Raw genomic sequence first — 17,391 nt, 5'->3', positions numbered from 1 at the left:
ATTGCAGAGGCATTAATTCAACAAATTATAACTATATCCATTCAGAACCAACAAAATGGGGAATTATGTAATGCAAAACTTGTATTTAATGACCTAACCCTTAATAGTTTGCTTGTGAACAAAGTGTTTACAAATGGTATTTCTTCAAAGTAGCAGAATTAGTAATAAAGGCAAAGTGCTGAATGTGACTCCATGGGAACTTGTAATGAATATCCCAGAGCAGAGCATCGCTTAGTTGACATGAGTAAGTCCTTAGCACATCAGACATGATTCAGTGAATGTGACTCTTCTGTACATGATTCACTGTTCCATGTTAAAGAACATCTACGTCTGGCTCAGAAAGTCACCACCAAAAGGTTCAAAGAACTATGGTCTAAATGGGACAAACTGTAGCAACTTTGATCTAAAATAAATAAATGAAATAAATCACATTAATGTAAACAAACCAGCACTGGGGGTTTTAAGTTAGCTTTACACTCCTGACACACATTGAAAAGTTACATTTAGGATGATGGAATAAACTGTTATTTAATGCAGTCTGTGAGGTTCATGAAAAGCTCTGTCGTTTTCATACCCCTTAGTGTCACGTTCCAGTTTAATCCCTGTTGGAGGGGTCAAAGACCTTACAAATCATGCAAAAGAGGTGCCGTTTTCAGAAGTGAGGCAATCCTTATGCTCAAACAGACACAAATCCCCCAGGGGTTGGATGGAGACAAAATAGATCAAGATGGAGCTTTCCCCCCACATCCTTTTTTGAATGAAGATTCATGAAGATGAGTGCTCTGTTCCCTGTTTGTCTTGTTTAACCTATCAGGTTGTGCTCCTATGGGAGACAGTGTGTATGAGAGAGTGTGGAAATATGCCTGACACCTCACGATAAGCTCTTCTGATTGTAGAATGAAGTGACCACTGCCTTGCTATGGGTCAGTAGGAACCTTTCTAGTTCTGGTTAGCAAACTAAAGCCACTCGTGAGAGATCAGGCCCTTACTGATCTGAGCCTATTGCTTGTTTCTAAACACTCAAAGGCTAAAGTGCTCAAATGCTCATGTGCAGTCAAGCAGGGAAATTAGCTTAAGATACAATGTTTCACTGCAGCTACTGTTTAGATCAGGGAGTGATACTGAAACCTGCTGTCTACTCAGGGAACCATGGTTACATAGGTAACCTGAGACGTTCACTTTCAAAGGAACTTTGAACTGCATCCTCTAGGGGTCACTATGGGGCACATTATACCCATGCCACCATGCTAAGGTGAATGCATGTCGAAAACCATGGCGAGTACTAAGTACCAACTCTACCAAAGCTTTAAGGGAGTTGCCCCTGGGATGTTAGATGGCTGTCTGTGACATTTTCCTCTGTGGCTAAAGGCTACAGGCCTAGGTTACATACCCCAAAAACTTACCTGTTAGGGCCAGACTCCTGGGCCTGGGGTAGAGCTCAAGGCTTGGAATCAGGAATAGATTCCTTTAAGTGGATATGACCAAGAGCCTAGCATCATACAAAGTCTGCATGAGCTTGCTGAAGGAACTGTCTCAACAGATCCCTGGAAGCAACACCCTGTCAAGGTAGGTATCAAAAGGATACATAGGTTGTGCCGAAGGTGGAACTGGGGTTTTAACCAACCCTAGATAGGGCACGAAGCACGTAGCCCTCACCATATAGGATTTAAGAAAGAATGCAAAGTACTATCGTGCGAACTTACCACAGTGTGGATTTTAGAAAGTGTGAAGACTACATGTGCACACTTACCATAACAAGAATTTTAGAGATACCGTTCTAAATGTAAATGGTGTATCCCAAGAACAATTTATTTGAGAAGTCATCAACTCTATCTATTGTATAATGCTGGAATGGCTAGCAGTAAAATACCTAGCTGAGGTTGCAACACTCCCAGCACTCAGTAGAGGAGAGGGGCTCATCCTACAGCATGATTGTTAGAAATTTGAAGTTAAGCGTACTTCAAGCTTAGGGCCTATGAAGGGCCCGGTTCACCTGATGCTGCCGGTTCCAGATGCTCTGGGAAAACAGACAACTTAACTCTTATGTGAGAGGAGAACTTTAAATTCAGAAAATGAGTAGCATGCTCATAGGCAAGCCTTTGATAAAGGGAGGCACTGCTACTACCACGACCACAAAACTACCACGAGAACAGCCCACGGAGCGAGGAATCCAACTCCTCAGAAAGGGAGAGAATTCAAACACTCGAAAGAAGCACCATGCTCACAATAACCCTCAATGGTGAGGGGAGCGATGCTTCAAAAGTGTGTCAACAAAGACACACTGGTTAAGTGGAGCCCAAGGCAAGTACCAGGGTCTAAGCCAACTTCAACAGAGAAAAGGAACAAGGCTAATAATGCGTAACCCTTACCATACAGGATTTCAGAAAGTGCGCAAAGTGCTCAGCGTGGAGACTTACCACCATGTGGATTTCAGAAAGTGCACAAAGCTTAGCGTGTGCACTTACCATAGCATGGATTTAAGAGCTTCCCAGGCATCTGCTCACAGATGCCTGGAAGTACTGGGCCAAACTGGAGCGGCAGGCTCAAAAAATAACCCTCTGAGATGAGGGGAGGACTGCCTGAGACAGCATTCACAAGAAGTTTCTCGCAAATGCCACCTGAACTTCCCGCACGATGCCTCAGCAAGAGGGTATATCCTGGTGACCAGGAAGCCCCTCAGGGCAACCTAGCTATGGCGTACATGAACTCCTAAACGCTGTATACTTCAAACAAAACAGTCAATGAAGATGAAGAAGAGAATGACCTGTTCTCTCAGCACCTACTTATACTATAGTCAGACCGGTAGTGACATCAGGAGCTGTCACCGGCCAACATGTTTTTGGTGTTTTTTGAATGTATGCTTCAGACACAGGTCACAACGAGGCATTCCACACAGCGACCCCTAGAGGACGCAGTTTGAAGTTCAACTTGAAAGGGAACTGTAGTATTGTGTGATATTATAATTAACAGTTATATATTCTCAAATGTAATTTATAAGTCATGACAAAGCTGAATTTTCAGCCTCATTACTGCAGTCTTCAGTGTCACATGATCCTTCAGAAATCATTCTAATATGCTGATCTGATACTCAGTAATTAGCAAATATTAGTGGTGCTCAATTATTAATAATTGTTCTTATTATCAGTGTTGAAAACATGTTTATGCTGCCAATTTGCGTATTATATATTTTTTAAAGGATTCTTTGATGAATCGAAGTGGAAAAAAACATTTATTTGAAATAACATAAATTATTAGTAACATTATAAATGTATTTGGTGTCACTAATTAAATTTCGTTGTTTCTTTCTTTTTTTCTTTTTTTACCTAAAACTTACCTCAAACATTTGAATGGTAGTGTATCATGTTTTCACAAATACATTAAGCAGAAAAAATATATTTAACATTGATAATAATAAGAAATGTTAACGAAGCATAATAGAAGGATTTATAAAGGATCACGTAACACTGAAGAACAGAGTAATTCAGCTTGACAAAAAGTACTACTGTTTTTACTGTATTTTTTTCAAAAATAAATGCAGCTTTGCCGAACACAAAAGACATCTTACAAAACATGAAAAAAATTTGGGTGGGCCTAGGCTAACGAAAACGTCATTTTGATTCAAATTTCAGGCTAAAGAAATATTTACACACATTAACAATGCATTCTAAGTAGCCCTACATGTTTTTTCCCCCCTGGGAATCAGACCCACAACCTTGGTGCAATGCTCTACCAGTTGAGCAAACAGGAAGAGAAAAAGAACAAGAGAACTAGAAAGAGTTGCACAGCTCATTATTGTTTCGCTCATTGTTTACAAGCTCTTGAATTAGTTTCCATTCTCAAGATGTGGGTTAAATTGGTTAATTTACTTAACACTGCACATTTGCTTTCATTTAACTGTGATAAAGAACAGGAAAATCCCATTAAAATCTGATGCTTTAAAAGTACAGATCTATTTTCTCTCCTTTCCTCTTTCTCATTTCCAGCATCTCTGTTTGTCATACACACTTTGCGTCTTGATGACACATTGGATTTGCAGCTCTGGACTTGGCTGGTCCAAAGGGAAATCATGGTTTTTAATGGGTAACATGCTTATATTAGTCTTCATTGTATTCCTCCTCTGAGCATTCCAGAACGCTAAACGCAACTTGAAGACAGAGAGGAACAGAGGTGCACTTTTTGGGAACGCGGTCTTGCTTTAATTACACAGCACTGACACCTCAAAACTGAAACCAAGAGCATAGAGTTTGTTTATGTTGTGTTAGGGGGACAGTGGTTTAATCTAGATTTGCTGAATAAATACACACTGAAGCCAGAGCAAGAGAAGAGCGCAGCCACAAGCATCAAATACATCGTAGGGTGTGTGTTTTAGGAGCGTGTTACAATGCAAACAAACGTTCTGTGTGGACAAGGGAAAAATCTGCCGGTGGTGCTTTGCATGGGAAATAAATCCAGGCCCCTAAATCAATATGGTTCTTACATACAGTGAAAAACACATTAGACGAAACACATTACCAAAGAAACTCTCCTATTATAAGAAAAACCTGGAGCAATGCAATAGTAACAAGATCCTGGATGTGACTAGTTATTCTGAAGCATTTTGATGACATCAAGTCATGGGTAGGTGCTTTTCATAGTTATTAGGTTTTAAAATAAAAAAGGTCATTATTATTCAGGTGTATTTTTAGTGACCGTTTCTGCTGGTAACATAGTACCAGTAGGTGGCGACAAATAAGTGAGTCAATGAATTAATTCAGAAACACTGATTCAGAAATTAAACAAGTAACTGTCTTTATGAGTCAATAAATAATTCCCTCAAGCAATTAGTTAAAAATTTTAATTAAACATTTACTCAATGATTCATTCAAAATACAGATTTATTCAGAAATTGATCAAAACAGTGTCTGAATTCAGAAAAATAAAACATACTAGCATACTACTTACTATTTGTACTACATCTTCATATTGCATTAAATACTTATAGTATGCTAGTACACTATTCTGAATTCAGCCACTGATTCATTCCAGAAAGAAAAAAGTGTCCCAGTCTTTAAGAGCAAATCAATTGATTCACTCAAAAACACAGATTTATTCTTATTATTTATTTATTAAGTGAGTCAATTAATAATGTACTCTGTGATTAGTACTCAGATAGACTGAAACAAATAACAGTCTTTAAGAGTGAATCAATGAATCATTAACTTAACCGATTCCTACAAAAACAGTGGATGAATTCAGTATACTGCTTAGTATTTGTACTTTAAAAACAGTAGGAGTAGTATGCTGCCCTCAATTCTTTTCTTAAAGTCTTTATGAGTGAGTCAAATTCACTCAATTCAAAAGCAATGATTCATTCAGGATGAAAAAGTGACTACTGAGTGAATCATTAAAGACTTTTTAATTAGACTAAAATATAAGATTACATCATAATTTTTTTCTCACTTCGTCAGACATCTCAGATTGTTCACAGAGCATATTGCAGGATTGCCTTTTCCTCAAAGGATCCATGCAGTGTCAACTTGGGCAACTATATCTTTCAGAGATATACTGTAACAGCCTTTCTGTCACAGCTCACTCAGTGGAACAGATCCAATGTGTGTAACTATGACTACAGTGCTATCTGTTACTGTGATGGACTTCATCCATTCTTCATCCATTCTAAGATCATCTACATTGATCTTATCCAACTTGTGTGTATGTTAGAGCAACTGGGAGTAAATGTGACGCTTAGTGCGTTAGGAACTCACCCTTCTCGGGCGTTCTCGAGGACAGACAACGGGGAGAGATGGTGGGGGCTGCTGATGTCGTGGTCCAGGCGGGGCTGCCTGGGGGCCAGGTCAGGTCCAGAAGAGAGCAACTCAAGTGGGGCTCCATTGTGTGTTGTGCTGGAGCCGGCGTACAGGCCTGGAAGACAAACAAAACTAATGTGCAAAACATGCCTGATAAACCTCAAGGAGCCCTCAAGAACAGCACATTGACCAAATTAAATCCCCACAAAACAGCCCTTAATGGCAACAAGCGCTTGTTATGACAACACAAACTCACCAAGGCCCTTTTGGATGAAATTAAATGTTCCTGTTAGTTGCTGTTAGCAATTTACCGTAAGTGATTTATGTTGCTATGCTGAATGGATTTGATTGACTGTTGCAGTTTTGAATGTAACATCTTTGAAAGATCAGTTCAATTTTAAGGGAATGGCAGAACTGGTAAGTATAGACAGATCTACTTGAAGCTACTTGTATTGAAATGAAAGGAACAGTATCTTTAGCCAGGGACACATAACTTTGAAGCAAAAATCAGCAGATGTATCAACTTCATCCACAGTTTATAATGGAAATAACAGGGTAGATCAGCTCCAACTGCTCCAAATGTCATCCCACCATTAAAGCAAACCAGGCCAGAAGAAATTGATAGCTGCTTGTTCCGTAAAGGGGCTTCTACCGTCCCCAGGCTTCTTGTGCAGCCTGAGAGACTGACAGGCGGACACTCTTCCTGGTTGCTCCGGCTGTTAATGTGTTCCTCTGAATTTGCCCAGTAATTGTTTTCCCAGAAGCCCTCTGTAGGGACGACTGTGCACTGACAGTCGTCAGCGGTCCGTCCCAGCACCCCTCTTGTTTGTGCTCCTCTTCATCGGCTTTATGGTGAAAGTGGGGCCCATCTGACAGTTTTCTGAACTGGTTACAAACTTGATTCATTACCCGAAATCATCAATCAAAGTCTTTAAATGCTTTCTCCTTTAGCCCTAACATCTGCTACCAGACTGGGAAGCATTCAACATGTAATGGCCATGATTGCTTTAGTTGTTATCTGCTGGAGAGAGGGGAGGGGGTGCACCAGGAGGCAGAATCAGACTCTAAAGGCTGAGAGTGACTGTGTGAATTTCTAAATAATCAGTACATTAATTAATGCACACGTTTAATAATTAGTACAAGATTGAATTCAAATTATAAGCAACTTGTAAAAATGCTTTAAGCATTTTTTTTTCTGTCACGCAAATGCATTTATATTTCTGAAAAAGTTATATAGATAAATAGATGATAAGAAATTACTGTTGAAGAATCCATAACTAACCATATTACAATAAATAATTATGACATGATCAGCATATGTTCAAGCAGCCACAGAGACTGCACAGCATTGTATGGAGCAGCCAAATGCAAACGTCCACAAAGGCAGAACACAGGACTAGAATGCACTTTATACGTGCAAATTACACAGTGATAGAGGTACCCACTCTCCACTTTGCTTTTCTTTTTCTACTGGCCACAGAACAAAGCATAGGGAGAGGCAGAAACATCAGGAACATTAAATGCAGGCATCTTGGCCAGACCCAACCACTACTTCTCCTCTAAACAAGAACAAACAGCCACAGTAACATAACAGGTCCTTCAGGCTAAAGACATTTGCACACTGAAGCAACAACTTATCCTCTTTGAACCGAGCAAATGAGCGAGACCGTGTAAGCCAGGACATCTATTTTTCCATGGCACACGTTGGAGGCGATTTAGGCTGTTGCAGTGCGAAGTGTGTTTTGTACAAGGATGCTTTAATGATGGGGAGTTCTGCAACTGCCCTTCAAATTACTCTCACGCGGTCATTTAGAGTCTGTTCTACCTCTCTCCTGCCTGAATATTTGCTCTTAAAAGAATAGTTCAATTTCTGTCATCATTTAGGGCATTCACATTTGTGGTTCACTTCTCTTTGTTCCTTTGGTAGAGAACAAAAAATAAAATTATACATTTAGTTCTGGTTCGAATAGTGTTCATACGGTCATTTTTAGGATCGATCCTAAAGTTACAAAACTAAAACAAGGTGCTTTTTATATTTTCCAACATAACTTGCTGAACATTCAAAACAATCCTGTGTATAGGGTCAAATGCACTCATTGTATGTGCGTACATATGATGATACTTTTACCGGCTGAGAAATTGTGAAGAGCTTATGAAATGTGTCAAAACATGGAAGCATTCAAACTTATTCAAATAACCCGTAATAACAGAGCAATCGCACCAGGATTTGTTTTAAAGGAACCAAAGTTTCCAAGTGTGAACACATTACTCTCATATCATTCAAGACCTGTATAACTTATTTTCTTCCACAGTTAACTTTATTTTTAATTTTTTTGTGGAGATGAAAAATTTAGATTTTTCTGACATGAATTGCAATTTAAAATGTGATTTAAAATAAATAAATAAATAAATAAATAAATACATACATACATACATACATACATACATTATATATATATATATATATATATATATATATATATATATATATATATATATATATATATATATATATATATATATTGTGCTGTGAATGTTTGTAGATATGCAAAGCTTGTGATATAACAAAATGACAATACAAATTATTTAATATATTAACTTTGATATTTGATTTAGTAGCGATAATAATCATAATAACAATAATTATTGTTGTGGTTATTATTATTAAATAAAAATATTAAACAAAATAATATATATAAAAATAAATAATATAAAATAATAAATAATATAATGATATAAAAACAATATTTCACTGTAAAATGTAAATTATATTAAAGGAAATAATAAATGATAATAATAATAATAATATTAATGATGATTATTTTTATTTTTATTTATTTAATAATTTATTTGTATCATTTATTATTATACGTTTATGAAGATGGTTGATGGATGATTTATCAGTAAATAACGATTATCAGTAAATAAAAACTTACATTCCGTCTGTTGCTCGTATAAAATCTGGTTTCAGAAGACCAGAATGTAGTCACATGGATCACATTTATGATACTTTAATGATATCTTTTTTGAAGCCTGAATGCGTCAGTCCCCATTCATTTTAATTGCACAGATGAGAGAAAGCAACACAGTTTTCATAAAGTTTCCTTTTGCTTTCCATTAAAGAGATAAGGTTTGGGATGACATAAATGTTTGTAAATGATAACAGAATTTTCATTTTTCTAGGAATTCTAGGTTTTGCCTTTTCATGTAATCTCCTCTTCTGACAGTGTGTTCAGCATTATGATGAACAAGCAAAAGAGCAAGAAAAATTACTTACATGGAGTACCAAAATACTGTGGTTAAACTTATGCATAACAAACAAAATACAAAACATGCAAAACCTTAACCTCCCTCTCTAAATCAAAGACTTATGAGTCATAGCTGGGTATTTTAAGGTAAGGGTCCTCTAGCTCCAATTTACCGTGAATTGCATAACATTGGAAGTAGCATGGGAAAATTCACATCTAACGCAAATCGTGCACTGCAGCTGTTTGTGATATTATCATACCATATGGTCTTCATAACATTACAATCCCCTTTATTCTGTCATGTCCATTTGAGCTGTTAAATCGTAGCTTATTGGTTTTGGATCACATAAATGGTTCTGCAAGTGAACATACACTTCAACACATCTGGGTTTTGGTACATTCTAGGGTGGAGGGAACAATCCTCTACTCATCTCTACAAAACATCCCAGGATACATAAATTAGACAGCACATATACTCCTACAAAAACAAGCAGAAATGGATTCTATACACCAAGATCTATAGTCTCAGAATCATTTCTCTCAAGGTTTGGAAAACACCAGTTAATCACACAAGTTAAAGTATAAAATTACAGTCAACATAATCTTTGGAATCATTTATGCAATTATTTAAAAATTTCAGATAGTATTATTAGGATTATTTCAGTAATCCTGCATACTATACATACTTGCAAATGTATCAAAAACAGGTTTATTCACAGGCATATGTGATGAAGGTCATAGGACTGAAACATTGTGAGTGAATAAATCTGTTGAAAAAAAACAAAAAATTCAATTACCTATAGTGTGCGGGATTGATTCTTTTTGGTTTTGATGTTGGACCTGTTTTTGTTGATTGATATCTCCAATACGGTAGGAAATGAAATTAAGCAAAACAAAACCAGGCAGTTTAAACCGTGACAGAATGCACAAAATTAAGTGATAGAATGGTTTGTTAAAGACACAACTGTTCAATTAGTGTGTCCCAAAGCTTGCATTCTTTTCTTTTAAACAATGTACCTTTTCTTCACTAAAAGAGTACATACATTTCTTCACTAAAAGAGTACAGGGCATAGAATAAGTAGGTAAATTGGGAAGCAGCATTATACTGTAGTAACAAGCCACTTGACACATCATTGTGTTCATAGTACAAACAGAGCTTCACCCAAGTTTAATAATCATGGTAAGAGCAAAAATAAAAGTGAAGCTTGTTTAAGCGAGCGCCACAAATTACAATTATAATCCATGATTGAAACTAATCCATTCCTCTATTCCGTCCGATTACTTTTTATACCTCATCCACTTCACATTACTGTCAAAAGAAAGTGAATACAAAGGATAAATTAGCCGTACCTGTGAATATCTCCTGCCCAAGTGCTGGGGAACGGCCTTCCTTCCCATTCAGAGAGTGCTGAGAGGTGGCAGGGCAGTGGGGATGCTGGGAAGGGGCAGAGTCATGCAGATGCTGGATTGACAGACATTCGCTCAGAGCATCTGATTCTAAATGGGGGCAGGCCCTTAGCTGTCAATCAAAAAGATAACCAATAAAAAAACTATATATATATCTATTAGGGCTTTCAAATGATTAATTTTTTTTATCAAATTAATCAGTATTTTCAGTGGATTAATCCTAACCATTTTTTAGATAAATAAATATAGATAAATAACAGGACACAGATACATAATTTTCATGTATTGATTCATCAATATGTGGTTCTTTTTTTCTGAATTTCAAAAGTTTAACATTTACTTAGATCAAATTTACCTGAGCACTATATCAAACCATGCCATTTAAATACAGATAGTGTAAGAGTTTTAGGTGAACCAGTGGTTAAATATAGCCACATATCTATGAAATTATGCATAGAGAAACTCAAAAGAATGAACTCAGAAACAAAAACATGCGCCACCATCACATAAGCAGCACTCTGGGCACTCTTGTTTTTGGGAGGTGTTCATTTGCTCTGCCACAATACTTTAGGATCGATATTTTCACGTTCTGAAGGCTTCAAGTGCCAGTAAAACCAGCTGTAATTTTCGCTGCATTGCATGTAGGCGTCATGCGCATGCGCAGTGTGAAACACAGGACACTATAACAGGAAGAAGCTCCAGCGTATCAACTACCAAAGTCGTCTCTGTTTATCGAGCTTGGCATGAATGTATTTGAGAGTAACTGGGGTAAAACCTTAAGCTTCTTCGGTGTTTTCGTCGCTGTGCTCGCCACTGTTTTTTTACTATCTTAAGAAATCAGAGATCGACGAGACTTTCCTGACCTGAATAATTTGTCACACTGCGCATGCGTGAAATGCGTTAAATTTGACGTAATTAACAACAAACAACTAATTAGCGTCGTTAACGCGCTATTTTTTGACAGCCCCAATATATATATATATATATATATATATATATATATATATATATATATATATATTATATATATAGTTCTATGTTGAAAGAAGGAATGCACATAAAAGAAGAAATAAATAAAAACCTCTGTTACAGAGAGTTATGGCGTAAAAAAAAATAAAAATAAATGAGGGGAGTCAAAATGGGCTGGGCCCAAACAAAAGTCTTAAATAATAATAGAAAAAAAAAACATAAGTCTGTGGTGACATCCCACATCAGCCAGCAAAGGAAATGACAAGCTTGGAGAGGAACAATTTTTCACTGCAAACAGGAACCCTTGATTGGAAACATGAGTAGATGAGGGGAAAGACATACCCCACATACACATCCATCGCCCTGAGTACAGGTTGGGATGTCACGTTACCGGCTACAGAGATGTGAAGGGGTCTCTTTTGCGGGTGAGCATGCACGGCTGATTTTTCCCTTCATAAGGCAACAAAATCTGAGTTCTGGCAGTAATCATGCATTATATGCGTCATTTGTTTAGAGTTAGGGGAGTCATATGTGTTTTATGCCTGACTTTGAAAACTCAGATTGTAGCATGGAATTATGTTTAACTGGAAAATGATCTTCGGTCACATGAATTTGTGATGAGTGGACTGAATCTGGAGACGATTCATCACAATAAAAAATAGCCGAAATGAGCCATGACATGCAACTTGAATGTGTTATGTCATTTTAATTCCACTGCAATTAAGATTTTCATAAATAAAGCTCACAAACATGTGAATTAGATATAAAACAAACACGTTTTAACTACACGCAAACCGGCTGCAGTTCTGGGATATTACAAAAGAGCACAAACCGCACGTTTTTGAGTTGAGATCTTTGTGCAAAACTCCCAGCCATTCGTCAAAGGTTTTGGTGCTTTGCCGCAGCGTGCTATAACAGGCGTCGCTCGCGATAGATGGTGTGGGAGTGTTTGTTTGACATCGGCCCCCAACATCTGGCCACTGGGGTATAGCGCTGCACAGCTTATTAACAATAGTACACGCTCACATGTGTTTCTGCTTACAACGGCAAGCAAGAAGAACGCATCAGTCAGCTGTCATTTAGACTAGTGCAACAATGAGGCCATTCTGCTTATAATTACCCACTTTAATGAGGAATGCTCTCTTCACCATGTAGATGCTGAAATGTGGTCAGACTTGATCTATTGTTGGGGAAATGATTTTCAAAGAACCCTAAGTAGAACCAACTGCACCAAGCCATGAAAAAGACAAAACTGACCATGAAAAATATAGACTACAAATGTTTCTAAAGGCCAATGGCAAGACCCAAAGATCTAATTGTACTCTGATGTGTTGATGAGATGATTTGTAAAGATAATTTAAAAAAAGAGAGAGATTGATAGATATTATGTTTTTATCCTTACCTTCCTACGCACCTGCTGCTCTTTGGCGGAGTGGATCTTCACATGTTTGCGCAGGGAACTGGGGTCTGTGTAGCGTTTAGTGCAGCCTGGGATCTGACATGCATATGGTTTCTGAAATGGAAAATACACAATGAGTCTGAGAATCAAAATTATATGCAGTTCAGCCACAATGAGGACACAGAAACACACTTCTATGGACACAAAAACATGAATACATTACAACGACATTTATAATTGAGTGGCTATAATTATAGTTTATAAGAGACGTTAAATATGGTGCACAACATTTATGAACAGACATGGAAACTAAAAATACATCACATTTTAGACAAGCAACTATTTGGAACTACCAAATTAAATATTGTGTTAAAAAAAAAAAAGTCTATATATATATATATATATATATATATATATATATATATATATATATATATATATAGTCATTATTTCTGCTTCAAATTTCTAAATAGAAAACATAAAAATGTATTAAATGTCTACATTTCAAATCTGGGATTGAAAATTGTATATAAATCTTAAATCTTAAATCAAAAATTTACAAATAAATTGAATTTGAAAAGCTGAAAATAAACAAATTAATTAATTAAAAACAATTAAAAATCATTAAAATTTGTTATTTCTAGGTTACTAGCACAGGTGTCAAATATGCTAATTTGTTCTTTATTTAGATTTGTGTTAAATCAGACAACAACAACAACAAACTGTAATCATCCTTAAAATGTACACTTTCAAACTGCGTGTAAATGGACAAACACAAGTGCGATAACTGTTTATTTTGAGTGTTTATAAATATTCAAAGTTCAAGAGGAAAGACAGTATCCTACCTTTAAGCTGAGAGGACATAGGAAGAAGAAAAGAAGAATATAGATCATTTGGTAAATGTCAGACAGACATACAAGTACCGTACAAAAACTTCATGTACAGGTATTACAAACTACTGTGACAGTTTTATATTACTTTGTTTTTAATTTTTTTAAGTTACATTAAATTAAGTGTGGCCAAGTACGGTAACCTGTACACGGAATTTGTGCTCTGCATTTAATCCATCCAATTGCACACAATGCTTGAACCCACAACCTTCGGGCTACAAGTTTGATTCTCTAACCATTAGGCCCACGACTGCCCCACATTTTATAAGCGTTGAAGTGTTTAAATGTACATTTTAAGATATATATCAGTGTACCCATGATTCTCATTGGTAAACTTTACTGAAACATTCTCTCTGTCCAAAACATGTAGTGGTGATTTTCTCCCATGCATTTTACACTACTGTTTTTTTGTTTTTTTTTTTTTTTTAAAAAGAGGCAGTCATTAAAGTGAAAGTGGATAGGCTTCCTTTATTAGCTCTCTTTTCCTACCTTCCCTCACTCTCGAAATAACGCTGTTTTTACAACCCTCGGGCAACTCATCTCTGCGCATTTATTTGTTTTCACTGTGCAATTCCATATAATCCCCCTGCCATGTATACACACTGAAAACAGAAAACTAGAAAGCTTAAGAATGGCAAAAAGAAAAAAGGCAGTCAAGAATAAATATCATTACAGTCGGAGTGATTTTTTCACTGTATATGAGGCATGTGGGAAGGCTGTGACAGGACGCATAGGCAAGTAAATGTGCAACGCTGGGCATCTGGAGACGGGGGGTTAATTGGCCATGGCAGTGTGGAGGTAGCACAGCGCTGGAGCTGTACTGTGAGGTGATACAGCATGAGGTTCTGCCAGTTAGTGAGGAATTACTAACTCAAGTTTTCCCTGACTTTTATTTTTCCTCACATTGTTGGAGTGGGATGCAAGATGTGCCTGCCTCTCTCTCTATTTCTTTTTCTATCTCTCTCTGCCATGTGTCGTTGCTATCACAAACGGAGCATGGTGTTAAACAGCGTATGATATAATGAGTTTTCCCTCTTCAAACCATAGAGACATAACCTTATGCCTGTTTTGTGCGCGCAAAATTAACTTGGGTCAAAGAAAGTTAGCGAACAGCACATTTATGGGTTTGTTTGTAAGGTCCATTTGGTTGGGGACTTAAGTGATTCACTGTACTTGGGACTTTTGCTCTGAACTTGAAGGCCCTTTAATCACCCATGGTTTTAATTTTGTTAAAGGGAGGGAACAAAAGTTAAAATGTAGCCTGGAAAATCTTTAGAATAATAGTTGGCAACACTAAAAGCTACTAACTACCTATGTAAAGGGGCAATATCTTTTAAAAATACTAATTTTGAAATATCAAATTAGCAATACTATCTCTGCCAAAAAAAAGGAAATGAACAAAAATATACATATAATAATCCATAAATTATATATTTTTTAAATCCTGAAGAACAGCAGCATTTAACAAAAAAATCCGCTAAAACATATGTAAAATGCTATGCACAGACTCAGATTGTTTTATTATTATTTTTTGTTAATATAACTTGTCTAAAACTGATTCACTAGAATGAAATATTAACCATTAAGGATAACAAACCATTTGAACAAAAAAAAAAAATCGAAAACCTCTTAATATAAAAATGAAGACCTTTTAGGATTTAGGAACGCTATATATGAAGGCAATTTTTACTTTTCAATATGAAAGTGAGGACCTTTTCGGATTAACCGATTCACTAGAATGAATCAGAGTTTCCAATGCATATACAAGAAACCAATTGAGATGAACCAAATCACTAGAATAAACTTTTAATTATCAATAACTTTCAACACAACATATGAAAGTGAGAACCCTTTAAGATGAACTCATATATCATAAGAAAAACTCATAGATTATAATGTGTCAACTTTTCAATGCTACATAGAGAGAGAATGATTTAGGCAGATTAGAATGAATCAGACTACATAGTAGGACTGTTTAAGAGAAAAAGTCTCCCTAAAATGATTCACAGTTTTCCAATGAAAACTACTGCCACACTTAAATGTATCAAGCATTTAGTGAAACTAGACTATTAGTTTGTGTTTCCCCAACACTGCTAATTTCTATATTTAGTATGATGTTAGTAAAGAGCAATGTTTATTTTCAATGTGTGTTTTGAGGCACTTCCTTTGAGTTTCATGTAAGACATACATGTTAGGGTGGGCTGTATTAATGTACTCACAGTGTCCAGATGTGTGCGCTGGTGCTTTGCCCTGTCACTGGAGTTGCTGAATGCTTTCTGACAGCCCGGATGCTGGCACAGGTACGGTTTCTCTCCTGTGTGACTCCGCAGGTGAATCTTCAGATTCTCCAGCCGTGAGAACGCTTTGTCACACCCTTCAAACTGAGGGAAAGAGATGACAGCAGTAAACATCAACAAGTGCTTTACAGAAATGCCAGCTTTTTTGAAGGATGATGGTTTACTAGGCCTTGCCTTTGTTGATGAATGTGTACAAAGCTACCAGGTTAACATATGAATGTGGAAAAGCAATTCAGATTAGCTCTTCATGTCATTTTTCATGTCATCACTGGTCTGGCCAATCAGAATCAACAAGAAGTGCGGACCATAGACAGTCATTACAGGATGATCCTCTGCAATCTATCTCCAAGGCATCTGGGTAATGAGGCCCTGGATGTACTGATAATACATGCTGTCTTGTAATTTAAGGCCCTCATACATCCTATACAATCTCTTAGCTCCACCCCCAAAATGTCAACAGCCCTCCAATCAGGAGTCACGGATAGTACAGGGTGGCAGATTATGGAGATGTCAGAGAGCGTGAAACCTGACATGGCAGCTTTGCTCTCTATTGTCCACTGACCTCTAACTGAGGCCCCCTTCTATCACAGCTCCAGTTTCACTGAAGGAAAGAGCTTTCCATTCTTCTAATGGGCCCTCAGGACAACATTCGGGCTCTGGCCTCCTTCAATCACTCGCAAAAGGCTTTCTATTGAGGCTAGGCCATTTAATACGGGGCGAAACCTTAGACTGCCACAGTTGGGTTATATTGAGTGACCTGGAATATACAGTGTGTGTGTATTTGTGTGTGCAAAATTCTTATATGGTATATTAAAATAATGTGGAAACAAGAAAAAAACATCAGCCAGTTACACTTTTACAAACATTTATACACACAGACAAAACTTTGCATTTGCATCTTTGGTAGAAAAAGTCAACTTTGGTTCTGCATAAATAAAATATTGCACCATGCTTTGCTATGAGGCCCAGCTATTAATGCTATTAATATTAAAATAATAATAATAATAATAATTAAAATCCATAAATAAAAAATAATAATGTGTAAAACTATGATAACAGTTAAATAATCATAAACAATTAAAATATTTAGCGTTTGAAAGTTATAGTCTTTGTGAAAGTGAAAGTAAAAGTTTTAACGATAACACATAGTTTGCATCAAGGTTTTGTTTGTTTTTTCAAAAAGTTAATTTTCCCAAGGAGCTTTAATTTTGTCAAATTAGGTGTCAAATTAAGTGTGTAAATGTTATTTAATTGTTTGTATTTAGGATAAACATATTTAAAAATGAACTGTATTCTTATGATGGCAAAGCTGAATTTTCATCATTTATTACTCCAGTATTTAGTGTCACATGATCCTAATGATAAAGATACTAATATGGTGCTCAGGATTTCTTA

The 17,391-nt window shown here is 36.6% G+C and overlaps 1 protein-coding gene across 3 annotated transcripts in view; it reads right to left on the bottom strand.

Moving 5' to 3' along the window:
* Positions 1-17,391, bottom strand: part of glis1b (GLIS family zinc finger 1b) — a 70,260-nt gene that overhangs the window by 8,060 nt on the left and 44,809 nt on the right. For 2 of the 3 annotated variants that reach the window (XM_026242964.1, XM_026242966.1), the window contains exons 5-8: positions 15,919-16,080; positions 12,813-12,923; positions 10,385-10,553; positions 5,745-5,901 (exon numbers count right to left, since the gene is read on the bottom strand). In XM_026242964.1, the coding sequence (XP_026098749.1) occupies positions 5,745-5,901; positions 10,385-10,553; positions 12,813-12,923; positions 15,919-16,080 (599 nt within the window). The remainder of the gene's footprint in view (positions 1-5,744; positions 5,902-10,384; positions 10,554-12,812; positions 12,924-15,918; positions 16,081-17,391) is intronic. The other variant, XM_026242965.1, reaches the window with a different exon arrangement.

This window comes from Carassius auratus, unplaced genomic scaffold (genome assembly GCF_003368295.1).
Source record: "Carassius auratus strain Wakin unplaced genomic scaffold, ASM336829v1 scaf_tig00002576, whole genome shotgun sequence".
In the NCBI taxonomy this organism is placed as follows: Eukaryota; Metazoa; Chordata; class Actinopteri; order Cypriniformes; family Cyprinidae; genus Carassius; species Carassius auratus.
This window is presented reverse-complemented; position numbering and strand designations above follow the sequence as displayed.